At 36.2% G+C, this 16,633-nt stretch overlaps 2 protein-coding genes across 2 annotated transcripts; one reads left to right on the plus strand and one right to left on the minus strand.

Annotated features, from left to right (window-relative positions):
- Positions 1-352: 352 nt before the first annotated feature.
- On the minus strand, positions 353-5,150 carry LOC111470323 (glutamate receptor 2.2-like). The gene is made up of 5 exons (XM_023115878.1): positions 4,826-5,150; positions 2,313-3,640; positions 1,677-1,986; positions 1,187-1,596; positions 353-918 (listed from the first exon to the last, which is right to left on the minus strand). Exons 1-5 carry the CDS (start codon positions 5,133-5,135, stop codon positions 469-471), a joined length of 2,808 nt encoding a protein of 935 aa, XP_022971646.1. The 5' UTR covers positions 5,136-5,150; the 3' UTR covers positions 353-468.
- A 1,777-nt stretch (positions 5,151-6,927) lies between these two features.
- On the plus strand, positions 6,928-10,939 carry LOC111470751 (small nuclear ribonucleoprotein E-like). Its single transcript, XM_023116352.1, has 6 exons — positions 6,928-7,101; positions 7,237-7,263; positions 7,361-7,423; positions 10,295-10,373; positions 10,466-10,511; positions 10,587-10,939. Exons 1-6 carry the CDS (start codon positions 7,060-7,062, stop codon positions 10,594-10,596), a joined length of 267 nt encoding a protein of 88 aa, XP_022972120.1. The 5' UTR covers positions 6,928-7,059; the 3' UTR covers positions 10,597-10,939.
- Positions 10,940-16,633: the final 5,694 nt, after the last annotated feature.

Below are 16,633 nucleotides of genomic sequence, written 5' to 3' on the forward strand. Positions count from 1 at the left end.
ATTTCAGATGTACATAATTTTTGCAGATAGGACTAAACTTGATCTGTATTTAAAATTATTTCAGGAGAAACATGTCTAACTGTATCATCTTCAGTTCAATTCCTATCCAACCAGCCGCTAGAATTTATGACCTGGACCTAATCATCTAGTTCTTTTTGTTTCTCGAAACAATCTCAATCAATGTGGGAACGGAAGAAATATCAGAAATCGTCTGTTGACCCTATCAGATTGAGATCAACAAGTTGCTGGAATCGACTAGATGAACTGAATCATAATTTTTTTTTTCTTCCATGGGGGGATTTTGTTCTTGAAAGTAAAACTTAGATTGATTACTTTAATTGGGAAGATCAAAGCATTAGAACTGACCCAGTTAAAAATCTATGATCATCTGGCGCGATTTCCATATGAAAATGGTTGCTTTGAATGCTATTTTAAGTGTAGAAAAGTTGTGCTGATCGAAGATTAAAGCTAGCTAGTGCTCTCTGTGACATGCTTTGCGGGACTCGCACTTCCATCGTGGCAGCCATGATCCGCGCCAGCTGAAACAGTCTCCAATGTGTTAGTATTTGGCAATTTCAACCTGTCGTCCATTACCTTATCCTTCACATCAGAATGCAAATGCTGCTGAAACGACACATATTTTCTGTAGTAGGTCTTTGCCACTGAGGCAGGTTTTTGCCAGACGAAGGTTTTTGAGCCGATTAAAGCCAGCAGCAGCGATATCCCGGTGATTATAAAGAGGCCCCCGAAGCTCGACGCCTCTAGACATGGACTGTTCGGTGAGGAGATTGAGCTGTCTTGATTTTGATTTCCAACTCCAAAGTATTTTGTTTGAATTGCCACCATTTTCTCGCTCTCTGTCACGTTCAATATTGCTCTTGATACATAAGGTACTAACCGGGAATTTAGTGGAAATGCCTGAAATTAACAAGCAACTTCAGTTGAAGTTGAACCACTGTAATAATAATACATACAAAAGTAGTACAACTAATAGAACAGATCCTGTTCACATAATAATAACACATTCTCAGTTACATGGTGTCAAGAACTCAACTTTTAAGGCCAAAGCAAAAGCAAAATTTGATTTTTGAGCAATGGGATTGTTCATGTTTTTGTCCCTTGACTATTAATCATCAGGTGCACATACGAATTGAGAAACTTTGAATATTGTTTAAGAGACACTTACAAAGCCAAATCCGTCTGTTCGATATTTAGGTCCAGCCATAGTGAAATCGGAGCCATATTTTGTAAGGAAAACCTGCAGGTAAGGAATTTCATCAAAGATTGCAGCAACACCCCCATTTTGACTTCCTTTGGACAATGCCTTACGATACTCCTCAACGTTTGCATAAGATTTCAGCTTGGATTCATTAAATTTCAGCTGCTCTATCAACATAGATTTTAAAAAGGAACCCTTTTGATATCCAACGTAGTAGCCCTTGGATATAAGTTCACTCACGCTAAAATACTTGGGCTGTAGCTGATCCGACATTAAGATTGAAGACAAGCTTGCGGTGTAACTCTGCATTAGGACAAAAGCCAGAAACAACCAAACCACAAGCACAAACCTAGAGCGTGTATTAGTCACGATTTGTCCTGTTCAACAAAAACAAAATGGGAACTTCAATTTTCTTGTTTCTCAATCCGACAAGCATATAGAAAAAAATTGGGCTTACTTTCAGGGAGAACCATGGAGGAGACGGGAAACCAGAGGATTAAACAGAGTAGATTCAATGGACGCAACGATTCACTTCTTCCATTGTGCTCTAAGATCAGTAGAACAGCTCCTGTTGCTATGGAAACTGCTATGGCCGTAAGCCATAGACCCAAGCTCAGAGGTTTCAAGAAAACCCACATACTACGATGCAAGTTGCGTTTGACTGGAACGAGCATTGTCACGCCCGAGTCGGTAAATGGCAATGAGAAATCTACATAATTTGCTCGGTTGGCCACAATCGTAATATCTCCTACGACCACATCGAATTTCTTCTCGTACTCAAAAAGTTAAAAAAACCAAACATAAGATAAGCGTCAACCCTTCAATTCATCAAAATTAGTATATAACTCCCTACTTCAATGCATTGTTGATAGTCCAATGTGAACATAGGAATATAAGGAATTTATAATACTAAATATAAAAGCTCGTGTTATTAACTTGGATATCAGATTTTAACTTGTCCAAGTGACTGGAACATTGAAAAATGTTGGTAGTCAAAGGAGAGCAGAAGCTATGGAAGCAAATTCTGGGACATATTGCTGGACATGGCCATTAAGCAATAGTTGAGATTAAAGTAAAATGGGAGAGCACTGACCTTCTCACTCTCGTTGAGTTGGTGGAGGAGGTCATCATAAATAACAGAGCTGTCCCCAGCTTCATCCCTGGAGAGTTCAAATTCATAAGGAAAAGGGAATGGCAAGGCATCTGCAACAGCCCTGAAGACATCTATGCAAAACCCAGAAAAATTAAGCTCCCCCGTTTGAGGGTTTCTAGTCACATCCAAAAACTCATTAAACCCCTGTTTTTTGGGAACTCCTATTCTGATTTTTTCTCCATTTGCAGGCACAGCCCAGCCTTTTGGTGCAGTAATGGAGTCTCCAGGCCAAATTATCTTCTTCAGCTTACTGACTGAAGTGGAATATTTTTCAGTATGTTTTGTATCAGATATGTTTCGGCAAATGCCTTTTTCAGGACTCCAACAACCAATCAATCTCTCTCCTCTCCCAATCAGATTGAAAATTTCAAAAGCCGAGGGCTGCAAATGCCCATTTACCAAGTGGAAATTCCCACTCAAACCCTGAAATTTGATATTCAACATCTCCTTCAACAGCTTCGGACCCACTTCCGAAACCCCCAAATTCGCAATATCGGTTTTCCCCTCGACATCACTACCCTGACCCCTGAGAAACCGTAGATTGTTCCCTTCCCCTATCCTCTCAGCCGCCGTAGCCAACGCCCAAATGGTGTCATATGCCCACAAGCCATAGATGTTAAGCTCCGGCTTCGACCATTTCCATCTCCTTTTGAAACTCTCCAGCGCTTCTGAAGCAGGGAAATAGGGGCGGATACCTAAAACACCCTCCATTGATTTGATAACCAAAGGATCCATGGCGTCAAGACAATTGGAAAGAGAGTTGGTGAGAATCCAGGCATAGCCTTCACTCATCATCCCCGCTTTGTCCACAAGCGGAAACAGAACGGACCCAAATGGAGAAGTGACGTGCACCAAGAAAACCCTGGTCTGCCGGTTCTTCATCTTATTGAGCTGTTCCGAAATTTGGTACGCATCCATGGAGGTAGCAATAGCGTATTTATAAGGGACTCGAATGTTGGATTGTTGGAGTTCATCGGTGAGGAAAGGGATGAGGCCTTTGCCATATTCAGTGTCTTCGTAGATGAGGACGAGCTCGTGCCAACCGAACCCTTGGACGATGGTGGTGATGGCTTTGACCTGAGACGAGTCGTTTTGGGCAGTTCGGACGAAGAAGGGGCTGTGCGAGGGAGAAATGGAGAGGCTGGTGGCGGAAAATGAAATGATTGGCACGCGAATCTGTTCGCCTAGCTTTATCATAAACGTTGCCTCGCTCGAACTTTCTGGCCCTATTATTGCATGCACTTTTTGGTTCTTCACTAAATCCACCACTGCAGCCATTAATATTATCCACGTCACTTATTTATTAAACATACTCTAAAGTTTTTTAAGTAATGAAAATTAATCTCTCTTTTAATCAACTCTAACTCACACTTCTTCCAGTTTAATCTCACATAGTGCAGTGCCTTAAATTACCGCATCATTTATTTATTAATACGAGAGTATATAGTATATATAAATATTACTAAATTAATAAAAAATAGTTTTCTAAAAAAAATACATAAGATTTTTAATAATACCCTTCCACTCAAAAAATAAATAAATAAATTGTTTATATTTTTTTAACTTTTAAACTTTGTTTCAATATAGATTTAGATGCTTGTTTTAATACTTTCCTTAATAACGTTTTAAACTTTTTTTACAACTTTCTTAAAAAATAAGTTTATTAAAATTTTTGGTACATAATTTTCGTCCATACATTGATGATAAAAAAATTTAATAAATCGGGATGACGCTACTTTTAAAAATTTTTAATTTATATATATATATATATATTTTTTTTTTTTTTTAATTTAGAAGTATGGTTAAAGATATTTTTTTTATACAAAATAATAAAAGACAAAAAAAAAAAAAAATGGAGAATAGTTATTGAAATATCTTTTTACTGAAATTTTATTCTTAAAATTAGAATACAATTCTGACATTAAGGGAAAATGTATATTTTTAGAACATGGGTCTTTTATTTCAAGAATTATATTATTTCCAACCTTGTGAAATAATATATAATACATTGCTAGGATGATATTCCTTGGAATGTCACATTAGTAGCTCTTGTGTCCTCTACAAGTGTGAAATCTAAATATTGTCAAGAATTAGGAAAATTTACTCTAAATAAGTTCAACGATTTAAATCTTCATGATATGAGCATAATAAATCAATGAGCCCGAAGTTTAAAAAAAAAAAAAAAAAAAAAAACACTTTTGAAACATTATAATTGGCTGTTTGAAAATTTAATAATTTTTGTAGAAGCCAATTATGAACCACCTTGAAATAGTTTTTAAAAAATATTTAGAACCCTCCTCTCTCCCTACCGTCAACAACCTCCGACTGACTCCGTCGGATTCTCAATCGAAATAAAGATATTTCTTCAACCAGCTTCGACGAGGGTCACGAGCCACGTTTAAAATTCATTAGTCCCAACAAAAGTAAGCCAAGTAGGGCAAAGAAAACCTCACCAGCCGACGTTGCGGCGACCACATCCTGTGAATCTCTGATATGCATAATCAATCTGTTGCGATAATATGGATGCGCTGCATAGAAATCCGTGAGTGCCATTTGAATGCATTTTTCTGCAGCCCCACCGATGGACGGAGTCAGCTTATCTACAACCGCCCCTACATGTATCAAATTCACCGCTGTCCTGTTTTCATTCATTACCTCCTCTTCCACATCAATCTTGGCCGCACAACTCAACCCAACCCAAATCAACAAACCCCAAATCAACCAAAATGGAGCTTTTATTTTACTCTTCCCCTTCATCTCCATTTCTCGTTTGTGTCTTCCGGCTCCTCTACCCCTTGTTCATTTATAGCGACACTCCCCTGCTCAAACGGTGTCGTTATTATTATTTTTTTTCCTTTGTTATTATCTTTAGTCCCTTCTTCCCACTGAATTTTCACGAATTTTCGTGCATGGGTATATCTGGAAGAATCTTTAAAAAGAACCCAGTTAGAAAGTCATATCCTTTTTCATAATCGATTGATCAAACGGTTGCAAATAGGTCACTCCAGACCTTGACTTCCGTTTCTGTATTTGGATGGTTCTTTCCTGGAAAAAAATGGGTTATTTTAACTTCAATTACTACAACTCTATACCATTTATGCAATTTCTGGGGAAATTGTATCCACCGGCAAGCGTCACTGCGTGAAATAGTTGTGAAGTTTATGGTCCAACCACAGAATTACCTGCAACTCATTTTCTACGTTAAGCTTTCGAGTAAGTGGTAAAAAAAGCTGCATTTTGCTTTATTAATTGGTGATGAAAGCTCCTACGCACATAGATAACGATGGATGAATGGGAAGGTATTTGATTCAATTTTCGGTGGTCAAATGATACCGTATCTAGTAATTTCTAGGAAAAAGTCCTACGATTTGGGCATCATTTAATTACGTAAGATCTGTAGAAACTCAGGAAATTTGTGAAATTTGTAAGGAACGGAATCAAGCTTGGCTTTTGTGCATATTTAAAGAAATAATCTATTCCCAGTGCTACTTTTTTTAATGCTAATAGGATGTTGAATAATGGGTTTTTTGTGTTCTTCATTTTTGTAAGCCTTTAGTGCATGAACGCATCAGTAAACTAACCATTTTTTTGGATGACTTTTGATCGAACACATTTAATTACTTTTCATGAATTCACGGTTGCGAGATTTCGCAGTTTCTTTCCTACATAATAAACATCAGAGTTCATCAGAAGTTGTCGTTTTTATTTATTTTTTGTAAATTTAATTATCACGACATGGTCATTGAATATAATTAACTTCTCAACCGCACGTCAGTGAGGGGTATTTCCTCCCAACTTGTAAGTTGGAAGCTTTATTAATTAAAAGGAACGTAACCAAATTTGACTCTAATCTATAGAACATACTTCACCAGCTAAACGATATTTTGAGTTTATTCGCAATATACAAGACATAAATCAATACTCATATTGAGGTCAAATGTGGATGTGTCGTTACCCTATAGCTAACAGACAACCATCCGCTAATTTGGTTAGTGCAATTATATTTTTATGTGGGTTAATATTACTTTAATTTATTTATTATTGGGAGGGGACAAAACATTTCTTGTATCTTGTAACTGTGAAAAATCTCTATTTATTAAATGCATTTAAATCTTGAGTCTAATAAATATATTTAAATTTTGAGGAAAAATTTTAAAAATATATTAAAATATAGTCTATTATAGCTCAATTCTATCACTCAATTTTATTTAAAAAAATATATAGAAACTTAACTCATCATAATCATGTAGAAAAAAAAAAAAAAATATATATATATATATATATATATTATATGTGTTAATGGAATTAGTAGAAATTCAACCTTTTCCATTCGCAAGAATTTGTTTTAGTGGCAATAAGGAATTACTGCTTGTTTACCGTTTATAAATATTATTATACAAATTATTACCATTATTTTTCTAAATTTTAATAATAACAGTATAATATTTTTAAAGATCAAAAGTAATTTGAAGTTTTTATTTTTTATTATTTATTTTAAAGATTTAAAGATTATTGAAACAAAACATATTTTAGAATAATTTTTAAAATTTAATTCGTAACTCGTTAGGGCGCGCCTAAAGAGCGCGGGGTACTTCCACTTTCAAGAAGCGTTCTCTAGGGTTTCGTTTCGCATCTCCTGGAAGTCTAACAGGCAAGGCCCTCTCGCCTCCTAACCAATTTTATAGCCATGGCGAGCACCAAAGTGCAGAGGATTATGACCCAGCCCATTGTACGTATTCAATCTATTCATCTCCCTCCCTTTGTTGCTCTTACTTGCGCTGACTTTAAACTATTTCTGTGCTTTACTGATGGGTTCTGTATCTTTGTCTTTTCCCTCTCGATCCCGGTGCTTCTCTGGAACTAGAACTTGATATTCAGGTTTCTTCAAAGTGTAAGAAGTTACTCCTCCATTCTTTTTTAAAAAAGTTATCGCACCTGGCTTTTCTGGTCTAATTTGGTTTTCTAATTCGGGTTTGAAATAAATGCAGAAAGCTCGCATTCAGATTTGGCTGTTTGAGCAAAAGGACCTTAGGATCGAGGGCCGAATTATTGTAAGGTTTTACTTTTTGCTGGTTTACAGTTCTTTTTTCTATATTGGCAATTAATGTAATATGCATCGAAAGCCTCTGTTTCCGTATATGTTGATCTCTTCTTGGTAGTTTAATGGGTTTACTGCATTCTTCTTTTCTTGTTGGCCTATGTTCATGATTTATAGAACTCCAAATTCATAGTGGATGCAATTTACTCTCCCACATGCTTCTTACAGAAATCCTGTGATTTTAGTGTAGAACAGGACATGAATGTGTTAAAAAGTTCTTAGATGTCTTGTGTGGTAACTCAAGCTAGTTGAATCTAAGGACTCTCATAAACGTTTTTGATATGCAAACTCCTAGTTCACACTCCAAAATCGAGTTGATTTCATTTCAAATGATTTGAGAATCAAATCACTACACAAGCTAGATCGATCAAGTCAACCTTGGATAATTCTAAACATGTAGCCTAAACTACGTTGAATTTCAAAGAAACTTAGCTCTTAACTAAAAGAAAACACAAATGCTCTTTTTACTATATTTTCCAAGTCTATATATACATGACTTTATATAACTTCAAAATGAACTCTTGACCTTCTATGAGGCATTTCAAGAGTTGTAACCTTCATACTCTATGACATAATTATCCACTATGTAAATGTAACCTTAAGGTAAATAATAGTCTTAACATATATTAATGAAACACCGTTAACTCTATATTTTCGTTCACCCAAAATTTGTAACCATCTAAGAATAAATGAGGTTCTTCTTCCTTGAAGTTCATATTATATGATTGAGATGTGTTGGTTTATATCATCCTGACGAAGGACCTCAAACTCCTACTCCACATTGTGAATCTGGGCAAAGTTTCTAGAGTTCAAACAAATTTGGTTGTGTAGGCGGTTTATTTGTTACTATTTGAATTTGAACCTAATCCATGCCCCAAAATAAATTCGCATGACTTCAAGATTGTGCTTCAGTATTTTGGTTGCATTTTACACTGCCATCGAGAGTTATGCAGGAAATTGGGCAAAATCTTGGACACAGCTTGAAATTGCTGCTTATGTGGCTATCACGCAAACTTGCTCTAGGAATGGGAATGGACCATAGTGTTATCATTTCTCTTTGTCAACATGAGCATAGCTCAATTGGCATGAAGTATGTAATCTCCACCACCCCCCAAAAAAAACCTCATTTCTTTGGGCACATAGATCATTGAACTTAAAGGGAAAAAAATTCATTTCTTTGTTCAGATAGTGAATGTTTTTTTGGCTCTCAGTTTTAGATAGATTGAGTCTCTAATGAAAATATTTGTATGGTTAGAATCGTCCTTCAAGAGTTTGTATGGTATCAGCCTTACAATGGACGTGTTTAACTCAACAAAAGACAGCAAACAACAAATACCCAAAAGAAAAAACTATTCTATTTATTAATTTCAGAAAACCTCACGAAACAGCCAAATTGGCAAAAACATTCAGCAGAAAGGAAAATGTAAGCAGGCCGCCAGCTTATCTGAAATTTCCTGTTTCATCCTTCCTAGAATAAGTTTTCACAATGGAGGCATCGCATAGTCTTCATTTTTTGTTGAGCTTTGGTAGTTGAAATTTAAGGTAATCAGAGGTAGTGCATCTCTTTCCTCCAAAACTTAGCCAGTGCATGATGTAGTAGTTGTCTTCATCTTGTAATGTAATAAGGTAGAGGTGTGGGACATAGAGTTATATCTCAGTATTCTGTCCAATTGATCAAACTCTCTGGTCGGAACTCTGTTTTCCCTGAAACCTCAAATAATTCTGAGCGCAATGGTCAATTACCTCTGTGATCTGCAGTATTCTGTATGAAATTGTTTCATCTTCTGTTGCTGGAGCAAATCTTGAATAGTACTTTTCTTAAGAGATATCCCCTTGCCTGGGGATTGATTTCCATTGGTCGACACCTACATGAAGTTAGTTTATTCTCCTATTATTCTATTACTCAATTAAGCTTGATTCCTATCTATTTTGTGCGGGATTATCCTCATCAATTTATGAAATGTTGTGACTTGTGCATCCTAAAACTTTTCCTACCACCAGGGGTTGAACGTTGTATTCAGAATTCAGTCAGCAAGTGTTTTGGATTCATTATTCCTCATGTGAACTAAGTGAATTTAGTCTTAGCGTCTTGACTTTTGATATGTTGAATTTGAACGCAGTAGCATATTTCATGTCCTATTCATCTACTTTTCACGATTATTGCGATGTAATTCTTCTGAGATGCTTTTGTGCATCTATTGCTTCTAATTTCTAAGCTAGTAAAAGCTATAGCCATAGAGTTCAAAATGCACTTTGAAAAACATTGGGAGTGGTTCTACTGCTAGTAATCTCGTCTGGATCACTATCTTTTGATATATTTCATTCTCTGGTTCAACAAGCTAACTAGGGAGTAACACTCTGCTGCAAAGATTGTGGTGTAATCTCAGTATCCTGCTTATCTTTTCATTATTAGATCCATTGCTAGGATTGTCATTTTCATCGCTGAGTAGATATTTCCCTTGGCCTTGGACTTCACTTTCCTCTTTTATAATTTCATACAGTCCATGAAACTGTTCCTTCCCGCAAAGAAATTGTTGTTTGGACGTCTACTTTTTCCTAGTTTTCTATAATATATAGTTTGTAGTTTTCTCAACTATTAGCTCATATGCCTCAGTTTCTGTAATATACATGCAGTAATATGTTTATGATTATCTTGTACTAGAAAATTTTAATTTTGTTGTTTCATCGTTTGTTGTAATTACCTATGTTTTGGCTGACTAATTAATGTTATTGTTATAACTTATAAGGGAGGTGCAGTTAGAAGAAGCTGTTTCCTTTATATTGGTGTTATCTTTAAATTGATTATATTTTCTTGACCGTGCAGGGATTTGATGAGTACATGAATTTAGTTCTCGATGATGCCGAGGAAGTAAATATTAAGAAAAAGAGTAAAAAAACACTCGGTATGCCTTCTTCCCCCTCATTTGTTGTTGCCTTCTCTCTAATTCAATGGTTTTCTAAAATGCCTTCTTTGTTTTTTTTCTTTCCCCTTCAGGGAGGATTCTTCTCAAAGGAGACAACATTACGTTAATGATGAACACGTAAGTGAAATTGAACTTGCCCTTCCTCTCCCTTTCTCTTACCCCAGCTAACCTTTTTTTCCCTTCAAATTTCAGGGGAAAATGATGTTCGTCCTGCAGAACACATTATTGAGATAGATTTTCACTTCCATTGTATGGCACTATAGCTTTTACAATTTAGCTTCTGTTCGGAGTTGTATCTTTCTACATTTCAAGCCATCAGTGACTAACTAGTTATTTGGATGTATAACGTTATATTGCTATTGGTAGGTAATGTCGTTTTATGTGAACTCCTTTTAAATTATTGGCCTTAGAATTGGTTGTTTGCACCAACCGAATCCTTGAAACTACGGACTTTAAGTTCCTCAAATTGTAAACTGTTAATGGAGCATCGTTTGAGAGTGTCCTGTTTATTTCAAGAGGATGTTGGTTACCCTGGATTTGTTTCATTGAACCTCAACTCATGGTCTTCATCCTCGGAGAGAAAAGCGTCACCTTCCTAATCCTGTATAAGATTGATTACCAAGTTATGTTGTGTGATGATGCGTTCTAAATATTACCTTTTACAGGATTTGGCTATTTTTAATAATAACCTTCACTCAGACATCGTTGCTTAAGGCAATTGTCTTGGATATGTAATTTTTTGACTTAACATCGGCGCAAGCACTCCAGTAGTACGAGTATACAAGTTCGTGCCGTTGTCCGGGGTGGTAAGCCGCCTACAAAAAGGCCGTAGGCAGCGTCTGGCGTGGGGTGCTAGATCATGCCCTTTTGATAACCTGAGCAGTAAATCTAATGCACTGCTGTTTGTTCTGCTTTTGTCGTTTTTAGATGATGTAGGCAATCTTGGAAGTGGGAAAGCGAAGCGGGTGTAAGACAGCAATCCACTAGCAGCATCGCGGTGGTGGGAGATTGGACTACGAATCGAAAGAGAATTTTGGAGATAACCCAGGTGGCCGGTGGTGGGACATGAGTCAGGGAATCGCACCCTTCAGGTCATGCAACCCTTGCCCTCTGCTTTCAACTGGAGTATGTAAAAAAGTATGTGTTCCCTTGAGTTGGAAATGAGTGCGCTATCGCATTTGTTCTTTTCATTTTATTGGTGACTGACTCATCCTCCACACATATCATCTCTCTCCCTCTCTCCTTGGTGCAATACGCCACTCCATTCTGTTCTTGTCTTCTTCCCCACCTTGTTTGGTGCCTTCTGTGACACATTCCATAACCCCTGATATCCCTCTCTTTTATGATTGGGAAAATGCATGATTGTTTCAGAGTGGTTGACACAACATGAAAACATCACTATTAATTTATTTTAATCAATCTCAATCTATCATGCATCTCTTGTTAAATTTGGTTGATCGACTTTCTTGATTTTTGGTTTGACCCCATGTTTTCTTCTAACTCTAGCAGGTCCTTGTCTTGTGGGAATTTGGAGATGGCAATTGTTCATAATACATTGAATAGTATGACTCTGTGGCCCTCCCGATTCTTGGGGAAGCCTGGCTTTTACCGATGCCTTGCCCATGTGAGTTTGGAGTATGCTTTCAGCAAAATGGGGTCCCAAATAGTACACTAGCAGATAGAAAAGATAAATACCCCCTAAACTTTTGGGCGACATAGCTTCGTTGTGCTGGAACAATATGAGCCGAGGGATATATTGATAGTGAAATTTCAGGAAGCACAGAGGACCGTCACAAAATGGTCTACTCTGCATGCTATTACACTAGGAGTTTGATGCTTAGTTTTTATCTTCATGTGGCGAGAAAGCTAATGTTGTGGCTTAGTTTTCTATTGCCCAGGTTGGAGGCTAACCACCACTAGGTGGTTCCGCTTGGCTAACGTCATACGGAATACAAATTTATTGAGCCAATAATTTGAGATGAAGAGGTCAATTACATGCTGCGTTTTGTTTTTCAATTTTTGGAAACCACATTTTCATAAAGATAGTTGCTAAACTGCAGTTTGAGCAAGATTTGGAGACAGCTGAAGTAGTTTATGAAGTTTGGAACTCAGTACTATCATTTATAGGAACAATAGCCTGGATATCCAAAAAGGATAAGAAAGGCTAACCAAAAATGTAGCACTAAACTTATTGTGCTTGAATATGTCAGAGAAAACAGTAGATGGAAAGTCATCGATCCATTACCTTACCATCGGCAAAGAAATCAAACCATCCAGCTGCGGGAGAAATCAGATAGGACAAGAAAGGTTCTGTTCTGTTGAAAGTAATAAAAAAAAAAAGTTGGGGGTTAATTCAAACTGCACTCGAGACCTCTGGGGAAGAAAAAGAACATGAAAATGGGCCTCGAAATTTCTGCAAATCAGATTTGTTTGTCATCGGCGTTCGAAACACAGAAGAGTAAATGGGGTCGATATCTACATACATTCCATTATATGGACACACAACACAATATGCTGATTATGATTCCCACCATTCACTATGATCAGTGCACTTCCTTGGATGATTACTTTTGGTTGTTTTGATTGGATGTCGTACTAGTACCTGCTTCTTTCTTTTAAAATCTTCCCACTTTCGATAGTATGCCTATATCTAAATCGAGTAATAAAGGCTACATTGTGTAGTCTAATTATGTGTACTTCGAACCACCTTATTCATCCGTAGAAGATAAGACCCTTCTACCTAGCCAAGCTAATACAATGTTTTTTATTTTTTGAATGTTGTGCCAAAGGAGATGTGATATGCTAGCAATGGTGGGAGGCTCTCTTGAGTACCGGATCGGAATCCATGAAGGTGATTGAACACAGGAAATTATCGTTTTCTACTGTTAGTGAGCAGAGAGGGTGGAAAGAAACATGATGGTGAATTCTTGTTTGGCCTTTGTGTCCTTTTGAGTGTCTATTACTAGAAGGAGACAAATCAAATTTCCTCTATGTTTTGTTCCATTTCAGGACAAGGCCACATGTTGCATGCCCCACCCTCATCAACTTTACAACCCCCTCATGGACCCATTTCCCAAATCAAATGCTCTCACACAGTAATTCACCACCCATCTTCAAACCCCTTTTCTCTTTTCCTTTAAATTTAACTCGTACAAATTTAATGTCTTTAACTAAGTAGATGAATCTGAGGTGACATCCCATGCTACCATCTCTATCAAGAGTCCAAGGAATCGAACTTAGCAATAGGCCTACTAAACTAAAGGCTTCAACTTTAATTCTTCGTGTTTCTTTCGTCGGAACATAATTAATGAGAGGAATGTTTGAGTCGTCTATTGATGACAAGACATACCCAGTGCCCCCGAGTTGATATATGCGTATTGAATGGTTGATAAATCTATAAATAAGCAAGTGCTTCAAAAAGCAAAATTATTTATCTGCATTAACATAAAGCATGACAACAAAATCTAATAATTGGCGGGAAGACTACTTCTGCTCTACCAATTTGATATGTCACCCACCCATTTTCTTTTTCTCTCTATCTTTAATTTTCCTTTTCAAACATGGCTGTGGCCTTTCCAATCACTTCAATTTATTCTCTTCAATTATGATAATGATTTTGGGTCATTTCATATACGTCATGTAATTGCCAAATCTTTTTAGGGACATACATAATTATTAATGAGTTTTTAGTGTACTCTAACACTACCTCAAACTAGCTACTCCAATTTCAATGAAATAATTATGCGTACAAACCGTGTATGTGTTGGAAAATTGAGATTGTATTCAGATATATATGATAAAGGAAGTTCTCACCTGAAGCTCAGGTTAAGCCGTGTCTTGAAATCTCGTGGGGTTAGGAGTAAAGCATCCCAAAGTTAATGCATCTCGTTGGACGAGGAGAAACATTGGAAACCAAAATAGCTTAGCTCTATTTCAAACCATACACATAAGTTTTCACTCGACATTATTGTTGTTGGGTGATCCAAGAATTTGTCTGTGATTTGGTTACGTAATAATCAAATTCAGTATTATCCCACTATGTTAATTTTTTTTTTTTTTTTTGACTTAACCTTAGTTCAAGTAAGTTCCAACGATATTTTAACTTATTTTAATGAATGAATTTAGTGACATTAAATAAGATCCCAATAATTTTCCCAGTGAATTTGCTTACATGACCCATGACCCACTTTTAGATTGATAATCATGTATCCTAATTGGTAATTAAATAATAGATTACACCCAATTATTTATCCACTTACCCACCACTTCGTTTTGTCAATTCCACTCAACTACCTTATCCACCTCTTTATCTTCCATAGATTGGCACAAATTATTATGTGGGTGTTCATATTCTCCCCCCATCAAATAAACTATGGACACAGTAAAGCAAAGAATAAGAGTATCTATTGAAACAAAATACTCACAATATCTAAATTATATCATCACAGATGTTGATGGGTTTGATTTTGATACCATTTTTATTGGCTCCGTGCTGTATAATATACTATATTGATGCATCAGTAATGTAATTAATTGAGAGGACACTTGAAAGTGGGCAGGGAAGAGACAGAAATAAATAAATAAAATATATAAAAGCAATCATTAAAGATGGTTAATTTGTAGCAACCCCACTTGCTGGAAATTAAGAAATAACCAAACAAAGGAAAGTTCGATTCATTGAGTACACAAAAATTCTGGTGGGTTATTGTTTAATATGAGTACTTTGTTCCCTCTAAGTGTGTGATTAATTAATATTAAGGAATTAAATAACTTATCTCCAAAGTTTAATGAACTGAGGATTTTACAAAGTTGGGGGCTCATTTCTTTGCTAAAACCCTAATTTCTTAGACCAGAAGTAACCATGTTTGAAGCTGAAATGAATGGTTTAGGGTTTGGTTTGAAAGGTATTATCAACTTTTGCAGAAACTGAGCTTCCCCTTTTGACTGTCCAACCATGAATGGCACCCATCGTGAAGGCTTTTTGTTAATAATTGAACCACCTTTAACAGCTGCAACCGAGAACAGAAAAAAATATATTTTTATATATTAATATGATTTTGTTTTTTCGTGGTTGGATTTATGTATATATGTTCATATGCCTTTTTTTTTTTTTTTTAATCTTTTTTGGTAGCTTCGTTTCATCACATATAATTAGAATAACATTAAATGAAAATTAGTGACATAATTTTGTATGGTCGGTATGATTGATTTTATTTGTCATATATGCGAACTTGTCATTTGCTTTCCTTTATTTCTTTGTTTTCTTCCCTTTAAAATTTTTGTGTTACTTTATGTATGAAAGTGATGGAGCTTTGTACATATCAACTTTCTAATTTACTTTACTTTACTTTACTTTAGGTTTAAATTATACGACCATCTAGAAAACAAATTTAACCCTTCATAAATGGAACTAGAATTGTATTGTCCTTATGTCCCACCGTTACGATTCAAGTCAAAATATAGATTTTGACGTTTTATGACTCCGTCTTAAAGTGCTTTTAAGAAACACTATATCCACAAACCATTTCCTGCAGGGAATGCTAGGGAAAAGTTTCCACATCGTATTAAGAGTGTTCTGTTCTCCTCCATAACTAATGTGGGACATTACAATTCACCCCTTGAGGGCCCAGCGTCCTTACTAGCACATTGCCTCATGTCTACCCTCTCCGGGGACAGCTTTCTCGCTGGCACATTATCGTCAGGTGTTTGGCTCTGATACCATTTGTAACGACCCAGATCCACCGCTAGCAGATATTGTCGTCTTTGGGCTTTCCCTGAAAGCTTTAAAATGCGTCTGCTAGGGGAAGGTTTTCACACCCTTACAAAGGGTATTTTGTTCTCCTCCCCAACTAATGTGGGGGCATCATAGGAAGCTTAGAAGAAAAAGTCAGCTTACTGTGGACTTAGACCGTTACAAGTAGTATTATACTTAGACACCGAGCAGTGTATCAGGAAATTTCAAAGGGATGTTCTCCAAAGGTAAGAAATGAAATTAATCTAAATAAAGAAAATGGAAAGAGTGGGATTTGGTTTGGATTTGTTTAAAAGAGAAATATTCTGTTGATTAAATAAAGTTTAGGTTAATAATCAAAGGAAGCAATAGGATAAGACAGAGTTAGTGGTGGGGGAAGGATTAAATGATTTAAGTTTATAAGATATTAAAATAATGTAAAGCCATTTTTTGCTTATTGGATACTAAATTCGTAATAATAATAATAATAATAATAATAAATAAATAA

This window comes from Cucurbita maxima, unplaced genomic scaffold, assembly GCF_002738345.1.
Source record: "Cucurbita maxima cultivar Rimu unplaced genomic scaffold, Cmax_1.0 Cma_Scf00002, whole genome shotgun sequence".
NCBI lineage: Eukaryota > Viridiplantae > Streptophyta > Magnoliopsida > Cucurbitales > Cucurbitaceae > Cucurbita > Cucurbita maxima.